Genomic DNA, 26,364 nt, shown 5'->3' on the forward strand with positions numbered 1-26,364 from the left:
GCAAAATCAGCACAGATTGCAGTGGAGATGAGAGTACAAACTTGCAGTTTTGGGCTTGTGTGAGACAAGATGGACACCATCTGGGCAGCTATGGCTGGCAACAGGTGAAACCTTCATCTACTCAGAACACGAAGAAGAGGATGCACTGCACACAGAAGGTGTGGGCTTTATGTTATCAAGAGAGGCACTTGGTGCTTTAATGGAGTTGGCAGTAGTATCATCATGACAGTCAGATTCTACACCAAAGTATAAAAGATACTGATTGTGCAATGTTATACATCAACCAATGAAGCAGCTGAGGAACATAAAACAGACTTCTGTGAGAAACTACACAGTGTGATGAACCAGAAAGCAAGGAAAGATATGTTGATTTTGATGGGTGGCTTCAGTGGGAAAATCGGAAGCATAAGTACAGGCAGAGAACAGACCCTGTGACAAGAAGGCCTAGGCAACATGAATGAAAATGGAGAGCACTTCAGTAGCTTTTGTTCCTTCATGCCAACTAAGGCACGTGGAAAGTGTGGGGCTAACCACAGCTACCTAAATTGACCTTCTCTAGTATGGACTCTGGGGCCCTGCACCTCTGATCACTGCTTCCCCCTCATGGTGACTTTTACTGTCTGTGTGCAGTTGAACGACTGTGGGGACTTCAGGATCTGCCACAGCCCTGGTCAGTGTTGTGAAGGTGGGAGAGGGAGAGGAGGGAGCTAGAGGAGGAGTTTGGGATGGAACTTACTTGCAGAGGACTGGGAGGTAAGGCCCCGCAGCATGATAGGCCCTCATGTGAGGAGCCCCACCTTCCAGTTTTCTTTGTAGCATGCCTCGGCCCCCAGAATGGGAAGAGGCTGGCACAGCCTCTGTTAAGAACAATTAAGAAGGAGATAGATAATAAGACAGAAAATATCATAATGCCGCTGTATAAATTTATAGTACTCCCACGCCTTGAGTACTGGATGAAGTTTGATCATCCTCTCTAGGAAGGTATACATCAAATACAGGGCAAGGTAATAAAATGATTAAGGATATGAATAGCTTCCATATGAAGAAAGATTAAAAGAATTGGGACTCTTTAGCTTGGAAAAGAGGCAACTAAAGGGGAACTATGATAGCAATCCATAAAATCATGACTGGTGTGGAGAAAGAAGTAAGGAATTGATATTTATCTTTTTTCATAATGTAAGAACATGTCACCAGATTAAAATAATAAGCAGCAGGTTTAAAACAAAATGAAGTTCTTCACACGATACACAGCTTGTCAAAGTCTTTGAAAAAGGATGTTGTAAATGGCAAAACTAAGTGGGTTCAAAAAGAATTAAGTTCATAAGAGATATGTCCATCAGTTGCTATTAGCCAAGGTGGCCAGAGATGGAGCCCCATGCTTTACGTCTGTGCTTGCCAGATGCTGGGACCATACAGCTGGAGATGGATAACTTGATTACCCTGATCTGTTCATTCCCTTGGAAGCACCTGGCATTGGCCACTGATGGAAGACAGATTCTGGGATAGATGTGCTGCTTGTCTAACCCAGTATGGCTGTTTTTATGAATCAATTTTTTTTTTTTATTTTGCTGGATAAACTACAAACTTATTTTCATATAAAACCTGATAAATTTAGTTCTGCAAATAGTTACTTTTGATTACAGGGAAAAAAAGTTGATTTTTTTATTTGATTATTTTAACCACAGTAATAATAAAATGTACCCTGAAAAATCTGGAACCTACATTTAAATCAGTCACTATTACATACAATGACATTTAAAGACATGTATTTTTCTGTTGAGACTGAAGATGGTTTTTACTCTGGGTTGTTTTGGTAACTAATTTTACTGTGCACAGCAAATTCATTTTAAAATAGTTTATCGGAGACCCTTAATATCTTACAGGGGATGGTTCTGGGGTTATGAAGAAACACGGGGCCGAAATGTCTCTTGTCTGTCTGTCCAAGGATCAGCTTCTATCATAGCTCCTGTTCTTTTGAAAAACACTTCAGCGCGGTGAGTTGCCTCTGTTATTTTTGTGTGTGCATCCAGAAACCTATCTTCACAGCTAAGAGAAAGAGGGCAATAGCTTCTGACATGTTACACTATGATGGTAAGTCATAACTGGAAAAATATAGCTCGTAAGAAGCGTTATAAAGTATCTGCCATCAGAGCTCTAAATTATAGCTGACTTCAAGACTTTAAAAATGCTCATGATTTTTTTTCCATAGAGTTGATTTTTGGTATATGAGCATCAGTACCATGTTTGGTATTACACAGAACAAGGAGATAAGTACCCTGCCCATAGATAATCTACAGTCTGAATATACACTGTACATGATGTTGTCATCTCCTTTGTCAGCCCCACTCCTTGCACTCACTTGTCTTGTAGCTTAAGAGGCAGTAACTATAATCTGAGAACATCTTTTGAGGCACTTCAGCAAAGCAGTATCATTGAACTTCTTTCTCTCACTGTTGAGGTATATATATCTTATTCCCATCCTGTCCTCAGCTGTCTTTGCAGTAGCCATTTGATTTGCTGTCAGGACTGAACTAACATAGCAAGCTTGGAAGGCTTGGAGTTTGGATGGGTTGAGGGGCTCAGGGCAAGGAGTTGGAGAAGTTTTGTCAGGATTCCAGATATTGAGGGAGCACTCACAACAGGCAGTTCCCCTTAAGGATTTACGTGTCCTTGTGTACTGTCCCCTGCCATCAGGTGCCACTCCTGCTGCTCCTATTGGCTGTGCATGTGAGTGGGGACAGCACACAGAGATCTGGCAGGGATAGTAGGGAGCGGTCTCTGCTTTCAGGGAGCCACTTGAGGTCAGAGATCTGCCAGGAATAGTAGGGAGAGGTCTCTGCTTTCAGGGAGCCACCTGACATAAGTGCCTTCCCAGATCCAGCACTCCAAAATCCTTCCCACACCGCAACTCCCTCTCAGATTCCATACCCAACCTGTAGATCTATACCTCTCCCACATTCAGAACCTCTTGTGTCTGTTCTTCTACCTATCAGCAGTAGGTATGCATCATTGCTTGTAGGGAGAGGCACGTGGAGCCCAGATATGAGCCTGTCAGGCCCATGCCAACCAAACTATGAATTAAACTTTCCAAGAAGATTGAAGAAGCTGGTTTTTAGACTTTTCTGGTTGATACAAGCCTGGATAACTCAGCTTTTACTATATTTGATAGTTGTTTACTCAGTCCCTTGAAATATACTAGGAGTGACCAGATCCTCTCTTCATTGGAGATGTTCTCTTGCTTGCTTTCAGAGGCCTGGTCCTGTTACATGAGGGAATCACAAATGTTTTCAGAGTGTAAACTGTAGCTTAATAAAAAGATGTCTTGGCTTATTCCCTACCTTGTCCACAAATATAGACAGTCTGTCTTCCCATTTTATTCCTGGGGGGATTCTGCACCAAAAAACTAAAAATTGGACTGAAATTAAAAAATTCTACATATTTTATTTCTCAAAGTCATGCAATATAATCACACTAGTTTCAATTGTTTTGGTAATTTACTTAAATTACAATACAGAAAAAGTTATAACGTCAACAGTTCCTAAACATATGAAAGCTAAATTATAATCACTTAGTAACTAATAAACTGCATTTGGGAGATTAATTTAAATTGTATCTGAGAATACCAAACATATATTAATAATTAATAGAATGTCTTTTTAAATTTCTCAGACTTTCACAAGTGCACCGTTGCCCTGGACTTGGCTAGGCTCTTTGGAAAGTGCTTGGTTCTGATTGTTCTGATACTTCATGTCCTGCTTGGTAAATGTTTTTTATTTGCCCTCAAAGTCTTTTTTTTAAATGAATGAGTAAAGTAAATTCTGAGCTATAATTTAACCCCATTGTACCACTTTGGCACAGGAAAAAAATGAGGGCATAGATCTTCCTAGCTGAAGTTTCCTTTACTCTCATTTATAAGGCTTTACATCATTCTGCTTAGGGATGTTAAAATGTAATCGGTTAATTGGTATGGGGTGGAGCAGCCCCCCATCCGCTGTGGGCAGGGGGTTGTTACAGCCACGCAGGGCCACCAGGGGCAGGGGCACTCCAGCCGGGCCAGAGTAGCCCCATCCACAGTGGCCCCAGGAGGGCAGGGGCAGCCTGAAAGGCAGTCCAGACCAGACCAGGACTACTCGGGCACGACTGGAGTGCCCCTGCTCACAGCATGCCCACCCAGGGCAACCTCAGGCAGGGGCTGCTCTGGCCACACTGGAACACCCCCCATTCATACTATCACTATGGGCAAGGACACTCTAGTTGGTTGGAGCAACCCTGGTCCCTGCTATTCTGTGAGCAGGAGCACTCCAGCCTAGCCAGAGCAGCCCTGTCACCTCAAGTGGCCTCCCCACGTGCCCCCCTGCCTTCACAGACACCTGGGCTACGTCTACACTTACCAAAAATTTGAAACGGCCATACTAATGGCCAGATTGAAGAATGCTAATGAGGCGCCGAAATGTGTATTCAGCCCCTCATTAGCATGCCGCTGGCCACAGCACTTCAAAATTGCTGTGTTTCGCTCCCACGCGGCTCGGCTACACAGGGGTCCTTAAAAGGCCACTCGAGGTGACAGGGCTGCTCTGGCCAGGCTGGAGTGCTCCTGCTCACAGAATAGCAGGGACCATGGTTGCTCCAACCCAACTGGAGTGTCCTTGCCCATGGTGCTACTATGAATGGGGGGTGCTCCAGTGTGGCTAGAGCAGCCCCAGCCTGAGGTAGCCCTGAGTGGGCATGCCGTGAGTAGGGGCACTCCAGTTGAGCCCGAGTAGTCCTGGTCTGGTTTGGACTGCCTTTCAGGCTGCCCCTGCCCTCCTGGGGCCACTGTGGATGGGGCTACTCTGGCCCGGCTGGAGTGCCCCTGCCCCTGGTGGCCTTGTATGGCTGTAACAACCCCCTGCCCACAGCAGGTGGGGGGCTGCTCCACCCCATACCAGTTGACCGATTACATTTTAACATCCCTAAGCAGAATGATGTAAAGCTTATAAATGAGAGTAAAGGAAACTTCAGCTAGGAAGATCTATGCCCTTTCTCATTTTTTTCCTGTGCCAAAGTGGTACAATGGGGTTAAATTTTAGCTCAGAATTTACTTTACTCATTCATTTAAAAAAAGACTTTGAGGGCAAATAAAAAACATTTACCAAGCAGGACATGAAGTATCAGAACAATCAGAACCAAGCACTTTCCAAAGAGCCTAGCCAAGTCCAGGGCAATGGTGCACTTGTGAAAGTCTGAGAAATTTAAAAAGACATGCTATTAATTATTATTAATATATGTTTGGTATTCTCAGATACAATTTAAATTAATCTCCCAAATGCAGTTTATTAGTTACTAAGTGATTATAATTTAACTTTCAAATGTTTAGGAAACATTGACATTATAACTTTTTCTGTATTGTAATTTGAGGACCTTAAAAGGACCCCCGTGTAGCCGAGCCGTGCAGGAGTGAAACGCAGCAATTTTGAAGTGCCACGGCTGGTGGCATGCTATTGAGGCGCTGAATACACATTTCAGTGCCTCATTAGTATTCTTCTATCTGGCCATTAGCATGGGTGTTTCAGATTTTTTGGTAAGAGTACACACAGCCCTGCTGAATTGCTTAACTGGTTACACCTAGTGTTTAGCTGGTTAACCTATTAAAAGAAATTTTATATCCTTAATTCTGCCAACGTAGGGGCATTAAAACTTCAGATTTTGTGATCCTCGAGGGAATTTACTGAAAATGGGAGCAGTTAACTATTAGTTGGAACATTGACGGTGTCACTGCAGGCAGGCTGCTATATTTGTGTCTGGGGGACAGAGCCTGCCTTTTGCGTAAGAAAAGCCGTACCCCTTCCCACCCTGAATGAGCCACACTAGCAATCGAGAGGGAGAGTTTCTGCCGCTTGTTGGTGTGCGCACATGCACATCTAGTTCCATTCTTGATAGTGATGAACTCGCACATAGGTAGACACAGACCACAATGTTTTGCATCTCTGAGGCAGCTTCAGGAATGCTGAATGCTGCCTGGATCGCCAGGAAAGAGGTGCATATTCCTGCACAGATTTCTTTCACAAACATTTTTCTATGTTGCGGGGGAGGGGTGATGCACAAAAATAAGTCAATTATGTGGAATCTGTATCCCCACAGGGTCACACTCCATCAGGCATACCATTTATGTTCCCTCAAAGCTCTGTGGCAATAAGCTCATAGACGGGAAAGTAATATTAGGAGAGTTTTTATTTAATATTAGTAATGAGAAGAGCTAGCACTGTTCTCACACACAGCATTGCATTGATCCCTTCTGGTCCCTGTGCCACCGTTTGGGAAGCCTTCCTTGTAACAAATAAGCCAAGGGTCATGTTACTTTAAATACAGCATGATGAGGAAAGTGTTTCACTCTCAATGTTTACTATGCACAGAGAGGGCAATCTTTGCTTTCCTTGGTACAATATAAGGAAACAGTAACGTATGTTATATTTCTAAGGGAATTGCACTCAGCTTTACAATTTTTAATAGGTCAGTGATGTTAGACAGAGCTGAAAACCTTCTTCATGACCACTATGGAGGGAGAGATTATTGGAATGTGAGTATTTTCTATTTAGCTTCTCCAGCTTTACTTTTTGGTATTAATAAAAACTTAGTACTGACTTTGTGTGTTGCTAATGATTTTGCTGTTAACTCTGAGATTAAACCAATCTCAGATGACTATATATATTGCCACCTGATGGAGCCAGGATGTATGTCTGCTGTGTCAGACATAGAATGTTTCATGTGCTGCTGCAGAGGAATTTAGCATAGTTCCAGTGTTTTGCCTCCATGGCTGCAATCCTGCAAGAAGCAGGGTGGGGCATGGGTGGGTGGACCTCTTCTCCTGTGTGGAGGATAGTTGAAGTCAGAAGGGCTCTAATCACAGATCCTTTCAGGTACAAGCCTGAACCTATAAACATTTCAACTGGGATTTTCCAAAATGCTGAAACAGTGGCCTAATTCTGGAGTTCATTGAGTGGAGTTAAATCAGTCCTGAGGGTTTCAGAAATACCCAACCATAGCCTTTTAAAAGGGGACATCAAGATGGTGATTCTGAGGTTTTTGTCACTGGAATCAGTGGTTCAGCAATAAGAAAACAGCATATGGTATGATTATAATGGACTGAATGTTCTCTATTTCACATTTCTTGCGAAGCAGAACTAGTTTTGTTTACACAATTCAGAGAGCTTCTGGTGTGGATACATGAATTTCTTCAAACTTGAAGATGAGTTAAACAGTCTTGCTGGGTTTGGTTTTCTGATGTTACGTTTGCTTTCCAATTTTCAAAAAGAGATGAGGTTGCTTAAGAGAGTAAAAAAAAATTATAATCCTAGGAATCAATTCAGCAAGCACACAGATGCTTGATGAAGACTGAGTAATACTGTCAGCTCGGTTAATGAATTATTTTCGTGGGTAATTTAGGAAAAAAATATTAATTACTTGTGAGGGAAAATATCTCCCATAATAACAGATGTGGTTGGATCATAATTTCTAAAATTGATAATATATTGTCTCTAACAGAGGCACAATGGACCTTGAAAGCCTACACTAGCTTGATCAGAGGGGTAGCCGCATTAGTCTGTATCCACAAAAACAATGAGAAGCCCTGTGGCACCTTGCAGACTAACAGATTTTTGGAGCATAAGCATTCATGTGCAAAGACCCACTTTGTCAGATGTGTCTTTGCTCATGAAAGCTTGTGCTCCAAAAAAATCTGTTAGTCTATAAGGTGTGTGGCAGACTGCTGCCTGTAGGCTGCAGGAGCCTGCTAGAAGGCAGATATGCTGGATGGTGGGTTAATGCTTTTCTGTTCCCTGAGTAAGCCCAATTAGGGCAGGCAGCTGGGGCCTTGTTAGAAGTCAGCCACAGCTGTGTCTAATGAGCATTTATGGCCAGCTGAGGTCCTGAACTTCCTATAAAAATTTCCCTGCCTGGTAGCAGAGGGGAAAGATTTGGAAGGTGCACCGGAGATAAGGCTGGAGCAGTGGTGGGCGAAGTGGCCCAGGGTGAGGCTGCTACATTGGGGCAGGGTTGAAGGGCCTTCCAGCTACGTCTTGTCCTCTTAGGGACCCAGGGTCAGAGTCCAGGGTAGAGGGCGGCGGGACTGGACTACCCCCAACCTTCCCCAGAGGGTTACCTCCGTGGAGCAGGTGAAGGCCTGCAAGGGGGCTGGGTGTATCCTCCCCATTCTGGACTTGTCTATGATGAGGATGGCTCGCTAAGCAGAGATGCCTGCTTCTGGAAAGACCTAGGCAGATAAGGAGTCTCCGAGGCACAACAGAGAACCGCCAGGAAGGGCAGGGACCCACAGGGGGTTGACAGGGGAAACTGTTACAGGTGCCACAGGACTTCTTGTGGTTTTTAATCTGTGGGATTGAGTACTTTTTGTGTATTCACTAATCGAGAGCAGCCCAACAAAAAGAATGCTCTTAAAGACCTTAGCAAACTGAAAGGAACGTGAAAGGGTGCTAGGTAGGTGACAAAGATGTCTGACTGCTACAAATATCTTGGTAAAGGAGGAACCACCAGTTATGCAGTGGAGGCAAACTTCTGAAATTATTTCACTACTTTCTTCTCTGTTTGTTTATATAATTTGTAGCATTTAGAGCACACACATACCAAGTGACCTTAAGTAAATTAATTTCCCAGGTTTGGGGATTATGTTTATAATGACTTCTATATAAGTCATGCATGTCTCTTGGAGTCAAACACTCTCCATTTTCACTGTTCTGTGTCTCAGCTTTGTGTTGTGCTTATTTATTTATTTCAATAATAGGCAGAGAAAAAGCCGGTAATTGCAGGCTGCTGCCCTGTGGTGGTGGTTGTGAGAGAGGGTCACACATAGGAATAATCCCAATGCAGTTCTGTTTCATCTTGCTTCATTAGAAGCACTAGCAGGCTGCTTACCTAGTGGCTGCTTGTCTGATTCTCAGCTATGAGGAGCCAATGTGGAGGGGAAGGAGCCCTGGCTCTGCTCTCTTTGTGCCCAGCCATTGCTATGGCTGGAGTTCAGGGCAATCAGCTGTAACAGAAAAAGGAAGCAAACAAGCATCACTTACTGCTAGAGTAAGTAGAAAAGAGGGCCTGCTCTGCTTCTACAGTGGCGCAGTTATCCGTAGTACCTTACTCGGGGCAGACTGTAGGTTAGACTAGCCCTGTCAAAATTTACCATTCTGACAAGAGAAGAAGCTTTCATAACAAGCGCAAATGTTATTTGTCTTGAAAATAAATTCAAAGCATCCTCAGTGCATCTTCATACAGTGTTCATTAAATCAGTTTGCTCATAAATCAAGAATGTGATTAAACTTCTGATTATTGTGGTTCACTGAAGTCAGTAACGGAGGACTTCCCTATTTTTGCATTGACGAGGCTTTTGCTCTTACTCGATTCTAGGTGATAAATGTATCGCAAAATACACTTGAAATATATTAACATCCTCAGGTATAGAAAGTAGCTTAATTTTTGCCAGTTTTTCTTTTAATATGACTGGGGCTTTGGTGGACAGAGGCATGTCACTTAGAACTTATTTAATTCCAATATTAATTTTGCAAGTTAACAAGTCTTTTTGCAGTTGTCTTTCTGAAAGATGGGCTGTACTACTACTGCACTTGATGTGGTACAGAAATGCCTTTTTAAGATAGTGGAGCAGCTAGAGAGATGAAAGGAGAGCTATGTAGAATCCTATATTTTAATCCCATCCAATTCACTGGCTGACTCACTGTGTATTTCTGAACAAACTACTTGTAACATCAGAATATTTACTTAACTAGTTTCTCAACTGGATTTAATTAACAGGAACCTCATTGAAAACTATTTCCTCCATCAAAATAGAGCTTTCCTAGTTTGAGGATTCAAAGTGCTAATACGTATTAGATCTTTCTTCTGCCATGAGAAATGGCTGATGAACCCTGTGTATGACCCTTGTGGACACTTGTGTAACAGATGCATTAACAATTGACTAGGTGCTGATAATATATTAGTTAGTAAAATAAATACAGTACATGCTCTCATATGCTGAAATGTGTTGTACAAAAATTTAAAATCACTATTTCCCTATCTGTAGGTCTAGCTGTAAAAAGGTACTTGTACAGTGGCAATCTGTGTAAGTGGGATGTAAGTGCAGTTATCCACCGGTTGACAAAAGGTACTGTTTATGTGCTGGATATTGTTGCATTGCAGGAATGTGTTTAAAAGTAGCCCCATTCCAGGAACTCTGAATGGAAACAGTTACTCCCATGCATTTTATAGCGCTCTCCCTACTCCCAGTCAGTCACTCAGCAGCTCCTTTTATCCTGACAGACCCGTCGAAGTATGGTGTTCGCTAAACACCTGCGTGTGGTGGGGGATGAGTTTAGGAGGAAATATCTTCAATCCACTGATGAGGCAGACAGGACAGACTACAATGAGGACTGGACACAGATGAAGGTAAAGTAGTTCATGGTCTGTTTAGTATTTTGATTGCACTTTGAGGGGTACTGGGAATTAACTCTGAATGTGGTGATTCCAGCACTCAGCATCTGTAGTCTGTCTGCCCTTACAGTTTTTCCCTCTCTGGAACGACGTGTGTGTGCACGCGCGTGCGAGAGAGAGAGAGAGAGAGAGAGAGAGAGAAGCACTTCAAGATTTCATATGGTCCTGCTGTGACAGTTCAGTGGGGCGCAACCTGGAATTGGATTATTGCTGAGCCCCCTGGCTTACCAACATGGGCTTCCTCTCACATTTGTCATGTAGTGACAAACTGCAGACTTCTCCAGTTTCTGCACTCACAGAGCCATCCCCAGGCAACGAACCAGTTGAGTTACATGACTGCTCCTAGCCACTCATGAAATAGTAATAGAGAGGTCCAGCCAATTCCCCTAGCTCCTCAGCCCAAGATCCCGGTCTGAACCATCCTGCCTTGTTCAGAAGCCTGCCCATTGTAAATTTATAACCGAGTCTACCCCTCCTTCGATGTGGTAAGCACATAAAGCTGCCCTTGTTCTTAAGCAGAGTTCCAAAGTACTTCAAGCAAAGTGCACTGCTGAGCATCTGCCTGCATTCTCTCCTACAGATAATTAATTCTTGATAGGATTTTTATGTAAATCAGGTGGTTTGGATTTTAGTTTAAAAGTTTTACATAATGACAATTTTATCTAGCCCCTCTAAACTCTCCCGTGAGACTCCCTGTTAGCTGAAGCTCCTGAGAGCCCTGGCCCCCAGTTAAGGCTTCATGAAAGAACAAAGGGTTACGTTTCAAAACCTCATTAAGAAGTTCACAACTTTCAACTGCTAGCCTCAGCAGATTGTCCTCCAAAACAACCAGCTCACCACATGGACCTCGAAACAGACAAACGCAAGCTCAGAACACAGTGGCTACGTCTACACTGTAGCGTTTTGTTGACAAAACTCATGGCGTGTCCACACCTAAAAAGCATTCTGTTGAGAATCAGTTGACAGAATGCAGCAGGTTTCTTGGGAGAGTTCCATCACTCCCCTTGGAGGCAGAATGCCTCTTTTGACAAAAAGATAATCATAGAATTCCAGGGCTGAAAGGGAACCCAGAAGGCCATCCAGTCCACTCCCTTGCCCAAAGCAAGATCGACCCCCATCTGAATCATCCCAGCCATGACTATGTCAGGCCGGGACTTAAACCTCTAGGGATGGAGATTCCACCGCCTCTCTTGGTAACACATTCCAGTCCTTCACCACCCTCCTGGAGAAATTGTTTTTCCTAATATCCAACCTACACTTCTCACTCTGTAACTTCAGACCATTGCTGCTTGCTCTGTCATCTGTCACCATTGAGAACAGTCTCTCTCCACCCTCTTTAGAGCCCCCTTTCAGAAAGTTGAAGACTTCTATCAAATCACCCCTCAGTCTTCTCTTCAGCAAACTAAAGAAGCCCAAATCTCTCAGCCTCTCCTCGTAGGTCGTGTGCTCCAGACCCCTAATCATTTTCGTTGCCCTCCACTGAATGCGCTCTAACTCATCCACATCCTTTCTATACTGGGAGGCACAGAACTGGATGCAATACTCCAGATGAGGCCTCACCAGAGCCAAGAAAAGGGGAATAACCACTTCTCTAGATCTGCTGGAAATGCTTCTCCTAATGCACCCCAATATGCCATTAGCCTTCTTGGCTACAAGGGTGCACTGTTGACTCATATCCAGCCTCTCATCCATTGTAATCCCCAAGTCATTTTCTGCTGCACTGCTACTTAGCCAGTCGGTCCCCAGCCTGTAACAGTGCGTAGGATTCTTCTGTCCCAAGTGCAGGACTCTGCACTTGTCCTTGTTGAACCTCATCAAAAAAAAATTTGGCCCAATCCTCCAATTTGTCTACGTCACTCTGGACCCTTTTCCTAGCCTCCAATATATCTACCTGACCCCCTAGCTTAGTGTTGTCAGCAAATTGGCTGAGGTTGCAATCCATCCCCTCATCCAGGTCATTAATAAAGATGTTGAACAGTACTGGCCCTAGAACCAATACTTGGGGCATTCTGCTTGAAACTGACCACCAACCAGACACTGAGCCATTGACTACTACTTGTTGGACCCATCTGTGAAGCCAGTTTTCTATCCATCTTACAGTCCATGTATCCAATCCATGCTTCCTTAACTTATGGGCAAGAATATCGTGGGAGACTGTATGAAAAGTTTTGCTAAAGTCAAGGAATACCACATCCATTGACTTCCCCATGTTCACAGAGCTAGTTACCACATTATAGATGCTAATCAGATTGATCAGACACTATTTGCCCTTGGTGAATCCACGTTGACTACTCTTGATCACTTTTCCTTCTTCCCAGTGCTCCAAAATGGATTCCTTGAGGATTCCCTCCATGATTTTTCCAGGGACTGAGGTGAGGCTGACCGGTCTATATTTCTGTGAATTGCCCTTCTTTCATTTTTTAAAGATGGGCACTACATTTGCCTTTTTCCAGTCATCCGGGACCTCTCCTGATTGCCACGAGTTTTCAAAGATAATAGCCAAAGGTTCTGCAATGATATCTGCAGATTCCCTCAGTACATTGTATGCATTAAATCCGGAGCCATGGATGTGTGTGTGTCTAGCTTTTGTAAATACCTCTTAACCCGTTCTTTCCCCACCGAAGATTGTCCACTTCCTTCCCATACTACATTGCCTAGTGCCCTAGTCAGGGAGCTGACCTTGTTCGTGAAGATTGATGCAAAAAAAGCATTGAGTACTTCAGCCTTTCCCACATCATAGGTCACCAGGTAACCTTCCTCATCCGGTAATGGCCCCACACCCTCCCTGATAACCCTCTTATCGTTAACATACCTATAGAAGCTTCTCTTGTTCCCCTTCATATGCCTTGCTGTCTACAATTCCAGTCATGCTTTCACTTTCCTGTTTATCCCCCAGGATTTTCAAGCCATATTTATTTATACTCCTCCTTACTCATCTGTCCACGTTTCCACTTCTTCTACACATCCTTTTTGAGTTTAAGCTCACCAAGGATTTCCCTTGTAAGCCAAGCTGGTTGCCTACCATATTTACTTTTTTTACTGCTCTTTGGGATAGTTTGTTCCTGTGCCTTCCATAAGACCTCTTTAAAATACTGCCAGTTCTCTTGAACTCCTTTCCCCTTCATGTTAGCTTCCCAGGGGATCCTGTCCATCAGTTGTCTCCAAGTCTGCTCTTCTGAAATTAAGGGTCTTTATTTTCCTGCTCACCTTTCTTCCTTGTGTCAGAATCCTGAAATCTACCATCTCATGATAAGTGCAGCCCAGGTTTCCACCCACTTCTATTTCTCCTACTATTTCTTCCCTGTTGGTGAGCAACAGGTCCAGCTGCGCATGGCCCCAGGTTGGTTCCTTCAGGACTTGTACAAGGAAGTTTATCCCCAGCCTTCTCCAAAAACTTTGTGGATTGTCTGTGTGCTGCTGTATTGGTCTCCCAACAAATGTCTGTGTGGTTGAAGTCTCCCATGAGAACCAGCACCTGTGATTTGGAAACTTCTCGTAGTTGTCTGAAGAAATTCTCGTCTACCTCATCTACCTGATCTGGTGGCCAATAGCAGACACCAAACACATCGCCTCTGTTGCTTCCACTTCTGAGCTTAATCCAAAGACAGTCAACTGTCTCTTCTCCCTCCGTAAACTGGAGCTCTGAACAATCATATTGCTCTCTCACACAAATCCCAACTACCCCTCCTTTTCTCCTGGCCTGTCTTTCCTGAACAGTTTATACCCTTCCATGACAGTGCTTCAGTTATGTGAGTCATCCTACACAGTCTCCGTTTTTCCAGTCGCCTCATACTTCTTTGACTGTGCTAGGGCCTCTGATTCCTTCTGTTTGTTTCCCAGGCTTCTTGCTTTTGTGTACAAACACCTTAGATAATAAGCTGATTGGCCTACTTTCTCCTTTTGATTGAGTGGTCCTCCTTTGTTGTACCCTTTCCCACTTATCTCAGATGCTCCAGCTGGGGGCTTCTTTCGACAGAGGAGTCCACAGTGGCACTGGCCAGCTGGAGCCGGGAGATACCCTATCCACCCCAATCAGAGCTCTGTGTTCTGTACCTTCAGCTAGCCTTAGAGGTACGGGAGCTGTGGAAACCCTGTGCCAGGAAGTAGCCAGTGTGCAAGCAGCCCAGCCAGCACGTGTTCCTGCTGCCAGCCACCCCTTGAAGCCACACCAGGTACGTGGTGGCTTCCCAGCTACCCAAGGATGTCCCCGGCCCCTCCAGGGAGTGGGAGGAAGAGGCCCAGGACACACCCATGGTCAGGAGGTGGCAAGTGCCATCCTGGACCGACCCTGAGATCTGGGACCGGCTCAGCCTCGGGCAGAGGAGACGGTGTTTCTCAACCCAGCTGCCAAAAGGAAAAAAGCCCTGGGCTTACAGCCAGGTTGCCACCACGCTGGTGGCCCAGAGTCACCCCATCCAGACTATGGAGCAGGTTCCAGTAAAGACCAGAAAGCCCCAGGAAGGGTATACCCTGTCCCCAGGATGCTGCCTGCCAGTTGGGGGCACGATGGCCAAGCTGCCCATATTACCAGGAGCGGTATGAGCTTGTCTGAGCAGAGGACACCTCCCCTCCTGCAAGCCCGTCCCCCTGGACACGGTTGAAGAGTCGTTCGTTCCCTCCCTCCCCCCCTCACCTCGAGCTGGAGTCCCACACAGATGAGTAGCAGCCTGTGATCCTGGACGAGGAGGAGGGTGACGCTGCATCCCTGGCCAGTGGTGGGACCCTGGTGATTTGCCCTGGACCTCCAGGGGCCTCCCTGAAGGTATTTGAGGTACCTGCTAGTGAGTACCCACAGGGTGCACACCCCAGGGCATGGGGGCAAGCAAGGGTGAGGCATGCTGCGAGCCCCACCAGGTCAGCTTGGGCAGGATCCCACTCTGTGAGCTCAGCACCTGCGCATGTATGCAAGGTGCTGTGTTCCACCTAATCTGACCATGCAGCCTTGGCACGGGCGCCAGCCTGTTGCCAGCTCCATGGGCATGCCCATGAGTGGAGGACCCCAGGAGGGGGGAGCTTGCCTGCCCCTGACACAGCTGGGAGCAGGGCAGCTGCATGGGCAATGGGTTGACACCAGACACACCACTGGGGACTGCGGCCCTCTACTTGTGGGCATGCCCACAGGATGCAGGTAGCACCCGCACCCATGCACAGCACCCTGAGCTACATGAGTGCGTGGTGGTGGGGCAGGGCATCTGGCAGGAAGGACTCACCATCTCTCTTCCTTGTCTTCCTTCCAGTTGTACCATCGGAGAGCCAGGTCAGCTCCATCTCTCCACTGGGGCCAGTCAGCTCCCTGGGAAGAGCCAGAGCTGAATGTGCCACCAGAACCACGAGTGTCAGGATGCAGTGGTGTCTCGCTGTGGGGTGGGCGGGCCCGTGGACAGAGGGCCTTTTGCCAGGATGAGGGCCTTGTGTGGGTTGCTGACATACGGAAGCAGCGGCTGCAGGCTGACAAGGCATGGTGGGCAAGGGACTGGGAGTGGCAGGCATGAGCATGGGACCAGCTAATGTCCTGCCTAGATGCCGTCACTGCCATCTGGTAGGACCAGCTGTCCTGGAACTCATGCAATGGCTCCTGTCCTCAACCACCCCCTGCTCCCCAGCTCTCCCCCGCCACCACCTCCACTGAGCCCAACCCTGCTGCTGCCCAGACTCCCCCACCCCACCTCCCTGCTGAGCTTGACCCTGCCTCAGCCCCTTGCCACCCATATCTCTCCATGCCACCAGCCCCAACCCAGCCTCAGCAGGGACACTGAACCCACAGTGGAAGGGGCTCCCAATGGCTGGGGCTGCTCAGCGTCCTGCTCCACCACAGGATCACGGCCCACTGCCCCATGCCTGGACTGAAGTCTGCCGCTCCCTTGTCCCATGCCCCCCCTTCTCTGTTCTGGTGCCTGCCCCTCCATCCTGTGCTCCCCCATGTATATATTTTGTCAACCATTCTCCCTGTACACAGTTAATATCCCAGATGAGCTTTCACATATTTTGTTTCATTCGTAGTAAAGTTTTTATTTTTGCACTACCCTCGTATCCCTCGTTCTTGAGGGGGGTGTGGGGGGCATGGGGTTGTGATGGGGCTGTGGGCCTGAGGTCCCCACTGGTGGTGCCCTGGGGGTGTTTTTGGGGTCCCTGAGAGAATCTCTCCCTCAGGGCCTCTGGGATCCACAGCCCCTCTCGATGGGCCTGGCAGATGGAGGCTACGCCCGGCTCTTCATAGGCATGGTTGGTGGGTGGCCCCCTGTCAGGAGCAAGGTTGAGCCACACACCCCCACAACTTGGACATTGTCTTCCCCCACATCCAGGTGTGTCAGGAGACAGTGAAAACGTGCCTTCAGAAGGCGTACTCTACCTGCATATGTTCCTGGTTGAGGCAAGCATTCAAGAGTTCCTGGGTGGGGTCTAAGTGTCCAGTATAGGGCCTCATGAGCCAAGGAATGAGGTAGTAGGCAGTGTCCCCCACCATACACAAAGGCATGGCCACATCTCTGTTGGCCAGCTCCTGGAAGGGGACATAAGTGCCCTCCTCCATCTTCTGGAACAGGCTGAAGTTGTGGAACACCCTTGTGTCATGTGCCCAGTCTGTCCACCTGATGTACGCATCTATGAAGTGTTCTTAGTAATTGACTAGGCCTGTGTCATGATGTAGTAGAACTCCTTCCTGTTGATGAACTGTGCTGCACTGTGGTCCAGGTCCTGGATGGGGATGTGGGTCCCATCGATGTCCCTGAAACAGTTGATGAACCCAGGACGTCGAATCCAGGCATGACTGCATCAATATCAGCCAGGTGGACGAGCCTCTGCTGCAGGAGGGAGGGTATGGCCCTTGTGATCTGCAAGCAGAGGAGGCGGGACACACGGCTGAGGGTCTAGAAGGGTTGAGCTCTTGGCCCCAGGGTGTTCTCCGCCTCCTCTGAGCTCTTCAGGATCCCTCCAGTCCTTCAGAGGGTGTCCCACAAGCCGCAGGACTGTGTCCAGGTGGGACAGCACAGTCCCCCAGGGCAGGGCTTCCCCTTCCACATCCTTCCGTCGCACCCTGCCCCTGTTCCCCAAGGGTCCCCCTTGGGCCGGACACCCTATGTCCCCCACCATACAGGGCTTGCAGTCTGGAAGTTCCTTACTTGCATGAGGGCAGCACCGACAGTGGACTTCCTCATGCTAAACTGGTTCCCCACAGAATGGTATCTGTCAAGGGTGGCCAGCTTCCAGAGGGCAATGGCAACCCTCTTCTTCAGGGGGATGGCAGACTGCAGGGGGTGTTCTCCCTCTGGAGGTCAGGGACGAGTCAGCTCCAGAGCTCCAGAAAGTACTCCTTTCACATGTGGAAATTCTGGATCCACTGCTGGTCATCCCACTGCTCCCTGACCAGCTGGTCCCACCAGTCTGAGCTGGTAGTGTATTGCCAGACACTCTTGATGACCCAAGGGTGCAGGTGCCAAAGATGCCCTGAGGCAGCCTGGAGGGTGTCCTCTTCATGGGAGGTATCACACTTCTCCCTCCAGAGGAGGAGGAGGACTGCTTGGGTGAGATGCAGCAGAAACTGCAGCAGCAATATGTGCAGCCAGCACATAGCACTGCTCCCTGGTTAAGGCTTGAATGAACAAAGGGACAGGTTTCAAAGCTTCATTAAGAAACTCACAGCTTCCAACTGCTAGCCTCAGCCCACAGCCCTTGAAACAACAGCTCAGCACATGGACCCCCAAACAACACATACCTAAGAGCTCCTCACTTCAGTTGGCTTAACACAATGATTTAATACTTGCAATACAAGTGTTTGTGTACAAAGACCCTTTTCATTCTCAGTTGATACCAGTGTATTTGATTACACCATGTGCTGATTGTTCCCTGACAGGTAAAGCTGGGTACTGCTAAAGGAGGCCCATACCTTGGGGTTCACCTGAGAAGAAAAGACTTCATCTGGGGTCACAGAGAAGATGTGCCAAGTCTTCATGGAGCGGTAAAAAAAATCCGCAGCCTCATGGAGATTCATGAACTAGAGAGCGTTTTCATAGCCACTGATGCCATTGTGGAAGGTATGCAGCTCTTCAAACCTTTTTTAATTCTTGAGTTTACTTCACAATAGAGATTGGTCATCATGGTTTATTCAATAATGATAGCCTTCCTGACACTGAACATCTCAGGAAATTGAAAGGCATTCTGGAGCCTCTCATCTGCATGCTGACTGTTCGATTCCATCCCAAATTAGTAGTGCCTAGACACTGGTCACTTAGTGTTTCATGCAGGCTTTTTGACCATCCTCAGGCATCGTGATTCATTTCCCAGGGAGCACGTGTCCACAGAGCACAATCAACATGACTAGCTGTAACTGGCAGCAGTGGTAGATCAGAGTATATCAGTGAGGAGACTGAACTATTTAGCCATGGTGTTGGCTTCTCAAGGGTAGGGGTGAGGCCTACTGATAAAGGAGGGAGGTTCTGGGCATGCTGTAACTGTCCTGAGAGAGAATAAAACTCATTTTCTAGACAAGTTAAAATAGCATTTTTAATTCTGTGGCCAACCAGGCTCGGGTTCCCCAGAAACGAGGCTGCACCCAGAAGGCGAGTGCTATATTTGGTTTATTGAAAGCGCATGACACCCTCAGCGGGAGCCCCGGAGACACCGCAGTCACCCGTGGGGGAAGACCCAACAGACTGCGGTGTCTCCAGAGCTCCCGCTGCGGGTGTCACACGCTTTCAATAAACCAGATATAGCACTCGCCTTCTCGGTGCAGCCTCATTTCTGGAGAACCCGAGCCTAGTTGGCTACAATTGGCGCAGCGAGCAGGGTTCTCCAGGTACGATGCCTTTTTGGTTGAAAGTGGGGGAGGCAGGGAAGCCAGCTCTGTCCCTGCAGCGCATACGAGGATGGCCCTCAGCAGATCGATGGGGGCCCGTAGCGCGGATGGTGGCCTGTTGGGCAGCCCCGGCAGACTGGCCAGAGTTGCAGGAGGCGGCAGGCGTGACGCCAGTACAGGTAGAAGGGGTGTTGCGTCGGCTGCGGCTGAGCTGCCGGCCACGGATGGAAAAAAGGGCAGTGGGAGAGGTAGCATGGCTTTTCCTAACTGCCCTCTGGGCTCTGGATCATGAGCTTCTCCGCCTGCAGAAGGCGCTGGCAGGGAAGGAGCAGGAATGTCGCGGTTTGGCGGATGCATGGCCAATAGCAGAGGAGGTGGTTACCTCACAGTCCGAAAGGACGCAAGAGTTAACCCGTCGTTGTGAGGTGTTGGCAGCAAGAGTTGCAAATCGGCGGCGCGTGAAATTAGGGAAAGAACCGGTGTCGACGGCTCAAGTGCGTGTGGTCCTTGCGCTAGCCACTTGGCACCCTGAGACCTGGGATGGTAACATTTGGAGCTCTTCCTCATCTGAGGAGGAGGAGGAGGAGGTGAACGGGGAGGCTGTGCAAACCGACCCGAGACAGGCGCGCCCCATTCGGGAGTTGAGGGCGGAAGGAGGTTGATGCAATGAGGTCTGGCAGATGTTTAAGACAAGTGAGTTGCAGGAGATGGTGAAGAGTTTTAAGCAGGAGCCAGGGGAAGGCCTGTTGGCCTGGCTAGTGCGCGTATGGGACAACGCGGGCAACACTGTGTTGTTGCTGCTTGTGGAACTCTACCAGATGGGTGTGTTGTCCCAGGATTCACAGGTCAGACAGGCGCTGCAGACTATGCAAGGTCTTACTGATGCACAGGGAAATGCCATGGAAGCGCCATCCCTGTACCGCTGCTTGACTGCGGTGGTGGACCAGGTCTACCCTCCCCAGGGGAACTGGAATCACTGGTGAGGCCTTGGCATACGATCCCCGAAGGGGTGAGTGCGCTGCGACAGCTGGGCATGGCGTGGGCTGTGGCTTTTGTCGACATGGGACTGGACAATATAGGGGTCCATAAATCCATCAAGGCCACTCTGTTATGCCTTGCCCCCCTCGAGCTGAAGGCCTCCCTTATGGCCGTGGTCATGGCAGTGGGCGGGAATGTAGGTGACTTGGTTGGAACGTCAATGCAGTTAGAGGCTGTCATAGGCGCAAAAGCGGTCCACGCCACAAAAGGAAAAGGTGGGCGGGCGGGCGGGAGCCCCTGGACAGGAGCAAGGGCATGCTCAGGTGACCCGGAGAACCAGGTGGATGGACTTGCTGAAGGCAGGAGTCCCCCGTGAGGAGATCAGTGGTTTGCCAACACCAGACTTGTACAAGCGTTGGTTACAACTGCCTCCTACTCAGCAGAGTGAGGATGTGGGTGCCTCCAAGAGGGCGGGCGAGACTCAGGCACCCCAGAAAGGTACAGGAGCTGGGGGGAGGACCGAGCCCAGCGCCCCGGTTGACTGGACCCTTCCCCCTAGGAAGTGACGGGGAGGCAGGTCCCCTGCGGTACAGGCTGTGGCGGTGCAACAGGGTGGAGGGGGACTGGCGCCCATTCGTCCCGTTAACCATCAGGTGTTCCCGGGGAGGGGAACAGCATGTGCTAGCTCTGTTAGACACTGGAGCTGAGGTGACCATTCTGCATTCTACCCAGACTGTGGGTCACGCGGTGGTCATGCAGGGCCTCGGAGGAGCGGAGACCACCGCTTATTCGGTGGAGGTCACCCTAACGCTGGGGAAAGCCCCTCCCTTTCGGGTGACTGTGCTGGCTGCACCTTTAGGTGAATACATCATTGGAATGGATGTCTTGCATGGCCGGTGTGTGGATACGCAGTATGAGCTGTTTGCCTTTGGGCACCCCCGATACATCTGGGCAATCAGAACTGTGGAGCCCCTACTGCAGGGACATCCCAGATGGGACCCTGTGCGCCTGCCGGTTCCCCAGACCCCGGTGTCAGTCAAGCAGTACCGCATTCCTGGAGGAGAGCATGAGATCAGTGACACTATTGCTGCATTGCTACAGGCGGAGATTATTCGCCCCATGCTGAGCACCTTCAACAGCCCCATCTGGCCAGTGAAGAAGCCGGATGGATCGTGGTGCATGACAGTGGACTATCGAGAACTCAATAAGGTAACCCCGGAGCTAACAGCCGTAGTTCTGGACATGGTTACCATCCTGGAGCGCATCACTGTGGTGGCCTTGCCGTGGCATGCCGTCATAGACCTGGCCAATGCGTTTCTCTCTATTGACATTCATCCCAAGAGTCAGGAGCAGTTTGCCTTCACGTGGCTAACAAAGCAGTACACGTTTACCATGTTACCACAAGGCTTGCTTGCCAAGACTTCAAGGCTACGCTGGCTGTAGGCCACAAGAGGTAGTGATAAGAACAGCATCGGCAATTTTAGGCAATCTTATGTTAATGAGTTCAGCTTTATCAGCTAGTGTTAGGAGGCCTGTTACAGAGCCTCTCCCCGAGTGAGGCTCTGGCGTGTTGGGTCTTCCCCCACGGGTGACTGTGGCGTCTCCGGGGCTCCCGCCGCGGGTATCACGCGCTTTCAATAAACCAAATATAGCACTCGCCTTCTGGGTGCAGCCTCTTTTCTGGGGAACCCAAGCCTGGTTGGCTACACATACGCATTAAATTTTTCACAGGAAAGTATTTTTTGCATTGTTTTTAATAGTCTCTCTTCGTGAGGAGTGGGTATTTTGTCTTTTCTTTCTCTTCTGTCTCCCCTTCTCTGCAACTTATTCATATGATTTTAAAGGTGACCTTAAAAAAACATTGAGAGGGAGGGTCATTGGGACATTTAGTCCAGATGTGCAGTCATTCTCTGTTGCTTTTGTGGGATTAGAAAGTGAGACTAATAGTACAGGTTGAACCTCTCTAGTCTGGCACCCTCAGGACCTGACTGGTGCCAAACGAGTGAATTTCCTGAAGTATGGGAGGTCAGTATTGTCTAGCAGCATTACCCACTGCTTTCTGGGCTCTTAGAAGACATTTAGCGGTAAATTACAGGTAAGTAAGAGCACCAAACCCTGAGAGTCAGTACTTGTGGCTGTAAAAAAACTTTATGGGACCAAGGGTCATCTGGCTCAGTAAAATGTCAGATAGCGCTGGACGAGAGAGTGCTGGAATAGAGAGAGTCAGCCTGTACCATCCATTTTCCAGGTCTCAATTCCAGGCTCCCTCGCTCCATCAGCATTTGCTATCTCATCCATGCAATGTGTGTCTAACACTCTTTGACACCTATTCCCCAAAGCGACCCATGCATGTAGCAAGAGGTGTTTATAAGTCCTAGGAAAATGTTGAGCTACATCTACTTTGTAACCTTTCAGCCAGTTTTGTCCAGCTGTCCAGTGAAACATATATAGGGCATCGCTAGTCATTTTTTTTCAAATGTTGTTATTGTGCTGGGTGGCTTATACTTTTGTTCTTTCAGAGACCGAAGAGCTCAAGAAATTACTGCCTGAGATGGTGAGGTTTGAACCCACTTGGGAGGAACTAGAACTCTACAAAGATGGAGGAATAGCAATTATTGATCAATGGATCTGTGCACATGCTAGGTAGCTAGTTTTGATTTTTTTGTGTGTCTGTTAAGTTTGTATTTGAAGTCAGATTTTAAAATTGTTGAATCTTGCAAGCTTAAAATGTGACTGAATGAGTTACAGGGATGTTTGTGTTTCTGATTGCAAGTAACCCACTAAAAATAGATTAGGAATTGGAAAAAAAATTTTATCTTAAAAACAAACCCTTCTCCAGTTCTGTTGTTTTTCATAGGTATTTTATAGGCACATCAGTTTCAACATTTTCTTTCCGGATTCACGAGGAGAGGGAGATCCTGGGATTTGACCCCAAGACAACTTATAATCGATTTTGTGGTGCGAAAGAGAGAAACTGTGAACAGCCAACACATTGGAAAATTGTTTATTAGGAAAGCCACTCTAAAGGACTACAGTAAGTGGCTGAGAACACCCACAGACAGCATATCTTTTCAGCTAAGCTATTACTTCCTCCTCTTTCTGGTCTTTTCTCAGGCTATGTCTATAAGGTGCCGTAAGCGTAAAATAAGCTACGTAATTTGCGCTATGCAAACTGCATAGCTTATTTTGAGTAGATTTCAAAATAAGCTATTTCAGCATGTAGCACTGTCTCAACAGCGCCACATACCGAAATAAAGACTTATTTCGAGGCAGTCAGTGAGGTGTACAGGGATGTCAGAATAGCACGCCTGCTATTTTGAAAACTGTTTTGAGATTGTACATTACATAGATGCAGGCAACTATTTCAGGATACCACCGTATCCTGAAATAGCACCCACCGCCTAGATATAACTTCAGAATCTGGGTTTTAAGCACAGCAGGGTAGTAATACCTGGTCAGGCACTGATATAACTGGTCAAAACAAAGTGATGTAAGGATTCAGTTCTTATTGTTCTGGCACACCAGCAACAATATACTTGCTCTGTAAACATTTGATTTAGGTATTGTTTTAGGAAGTGGCAGCAATGTTTTCCCTCAAACACTCTGAAATAGATGTCGGGGGTTTTTTTGTTTTGTTTTTTGTTTGGGTTTTTAGCACTGCAACATAGCTACAGTTTATCAAAACAAAAAAGCAGCCCTGTAGCACTTTAAAGAGTAACCAAATAATTTATTAGTTGATGAGCTTTTGTGGGACAGACCCACTTCTTCACATCATAACCTTACCAGATAAGACTCAATACATAAAGCACAGAGGTCCAAAAATTGTTATCAAGGTTAGCAAATCAGAAGAGTGGGCAGAAGGTATATGGGGCGGGGAAGTTAAGAGTTAGGTTAAACATCAAAGTATGTAAAAGAGTCCTTATAATGGATCAGGTAATTGCTGTCCCTGTTCAGACCATGTGTTAATGTGTCGAATTTGAATACGAATGTTAGTTCCCAACATTCTTTCTGTGCGATTGTTAAAGACTCTCTTCTGCAGAACACACTCTCAGGTCTTTAACATAATGGCCCACTCCATCAAAGTGCTGGCTGACAGGTTTATGTATTTGGAGATTTTTGATGTCTGCTCTGTGTCCATTCATTCTTTGAAGTGTGTTTGCAGTCTGTCCTATGTACAAAGTATGTGGACATGATTGGCGTATGATGGCATACATGACATTAGTTGAGGAACAGGAGAATGTGCCAATGATTCTGTAATTAATGTGGTTAGGTCCAGTGATGGTACCTTCAGAATAGAGATGTGGACAAAGTTTGCAAGGGGGCTTGTTGCAAGGAAAAGTTCTAGGATTGGGATTATTGTGGTATAGCGTGTGGTTGCTCATGAGAATCCTCATAAGGTTGGGAGGTTGTCTGTAGGAGAGAACAGGCTTGTCACGCAGGGCCTTGTGGAGTGTGGCGGCATGATTTAGGATAGGTTGTAGGTCTTTAATGATGCATTGCAGTGGTTTGAGTTACGAACTGTTGGCCTATCTTGGAGTATTTGACTTCTGGGTACCACTATTCCAAAGTAGGTCCAAAAAAGCTAATAACAGAACACCACTTGTCATTACCTACAGCCCCAACTCAGACCACATCAACAGATCATTAAAGACCTACAACCGATCCTAAATCATGATGCCACACTCCTGAAGGCCCTAGGTGACAGGCCTGTTCTCTCCTGTAGACAACCTCCCAACCTTAGGAGAATTCTCACTAGCAACCACAGACTATATACCACAATAATACTAATCCTGGAACTTTTCCTCGAAACAAGCCCCCTTGCCAACTTTGTCCACATATCTATTCTGAAGGTACCATCACTGGACCTAACCATATTAATTACAGAATCATTGGCACATTCTCCAGTTCCTTAACTAACATATGCCATCATGTGCCAACAGTGTCCACATACTTTGTATATAGGACAAACTGCAAACACTCTTCACCAAAGAATCAGTGGGCATAGAGCAAACATCAAAAATCTCCAAATACACAAACCTGTCAGCCATCACTTTAATGGAGTGGGCCATTCTGTAAAAGACCTGAGAGTTTGTGTTCTGCAGAAAAGAGACTTTAACAACCCATTTACAGAGAGAATGTTGGGAACTAACATTCATATTCAAATTCGACACATTAACACGTGGTTTGAACTGGGACAGCAGTTACCTGACCCATTGTAAGGACTCTTCTACGTAGTTTGATGTTTAACCTAACTCTTAACTTCCCCACCCCATTGTTCTTCTGATTTGCCAACCTTTATAACAATTTTTGGACTTCTGTGCTTTATGATTGAGAAGGCTATGATCTGAAGGAGTGGGTCTATCCCACAAAAGCTCATCACCTAATAAATTATTTTGTTAGTCTTCAAAGTGCTACAGGGCTGCTTTTTTGTTTTGATAGAATACAGAGTAACATGGCTCTCTCTCTGTCACTATAGCTACAGTTTGTACCACATCCCTGTGTTCAGTTATTTTCTTCTGAACTTTGTTTTGACTCACTGTAGTGTTATCTGTTTGCAAGGAAGACGTTTAGGTTTTGTAACCTGGACTGAGGATTTCAGATTGTGCACGGAATTTGCATTTCTGATGGTAGGGGGGATTCAGATAGTAATTTTTGCACTTTTCAGACTGGTACAAAAATATACTGATATTCATTATAAGGAAGGATAGGTGGCACTTTTTACCAGAACACAGACTAGCATCTTTAATAGCAATTCTTGGCAGAGAGATCAGTGGCTAAAATTCATGAAGTGTTGGCAACCCAAAAGTCATGTGAAAGTAGCACAGAGGGTACCTCCTCTGTCATACATCCCCCTCTGTCAGCCATCATAGAATGGAGAGCTGCTACACTAAGGCTGTGTCTACATTATCACCAATTAGCTACTGGGTAGTCTGTACAAATTTAGAAGAAAAACATACCCTGAACGCGGTACCCCTTTTTCTTTTCATTAAGCGAATTACACACACACACACCCCGCCCCGCCCCGCCCCCCCCCTCCCCCGGCGCCTCAGAATTTTTAGGACTAAGGGGACGTTGAAGATGCCCTGGCACTTCGAAGTACCAATGGGTGTGCAGCAGCTAGACAC

At 47.0% G+C, this 26,364-nt stretch overlaps 1 protein-coding gene across 1 annotated transcript in view; it reads left to right on the forward strand.

Annotated features, from left to right (window-relative positions):
* Window positions 1-23,971, forward strand: part of POFUT2 (protein O-fucosyltransferase 2) — a 34,107-nt gene extending 10,136 nt beyond the window's left edge. The window contains exons 4-9 of the mRNA XM_075001495.1: window positions 1,884-1,994; window positions 6,490-6,556; window positions 10,300-10,425; window positions 18,320-18,500; window positions 22,759-22,882; window positions 23,097-23,971. Coding sequence (XP_074857596.1) covers window positions 1,884-1,994; window positions 6,490-6,556; window positions 10,300-10,425; window positions 18,320-18,500; window positions 22,759-22,882; window positions 23,097-23,250 — 763 coding nt within the window. The 3' untranslated portion in view covers window positions 23,251-23,971. The remainder of the gene's footprint in view (window positions 1-1,883; window positions 1,995-6,489; window positions 6,557-10,299; window positions 10,426-18,319; window positions 18,501-22,758; window positions 22,883-23,096) is intronic.
* The last annotated feature ends 2,393 nt before the right edge of the window (window positions 23,972-26,364 follow it).

This window comes from Carettochelys insculpta, chromosome 8 (genome assembly GCF_033958435.1).
Source record: "Carettochelys insculpta isolate YL-2023 chromosome 8, ASM3395843v1, whole genome shotgun sequence".
NCBI classification, from domain to species: Eukaryota; Metazoa; Chordata; order Testudines; family Carettochelyidae; genus Carettochelys; species Carettochelys insculpta.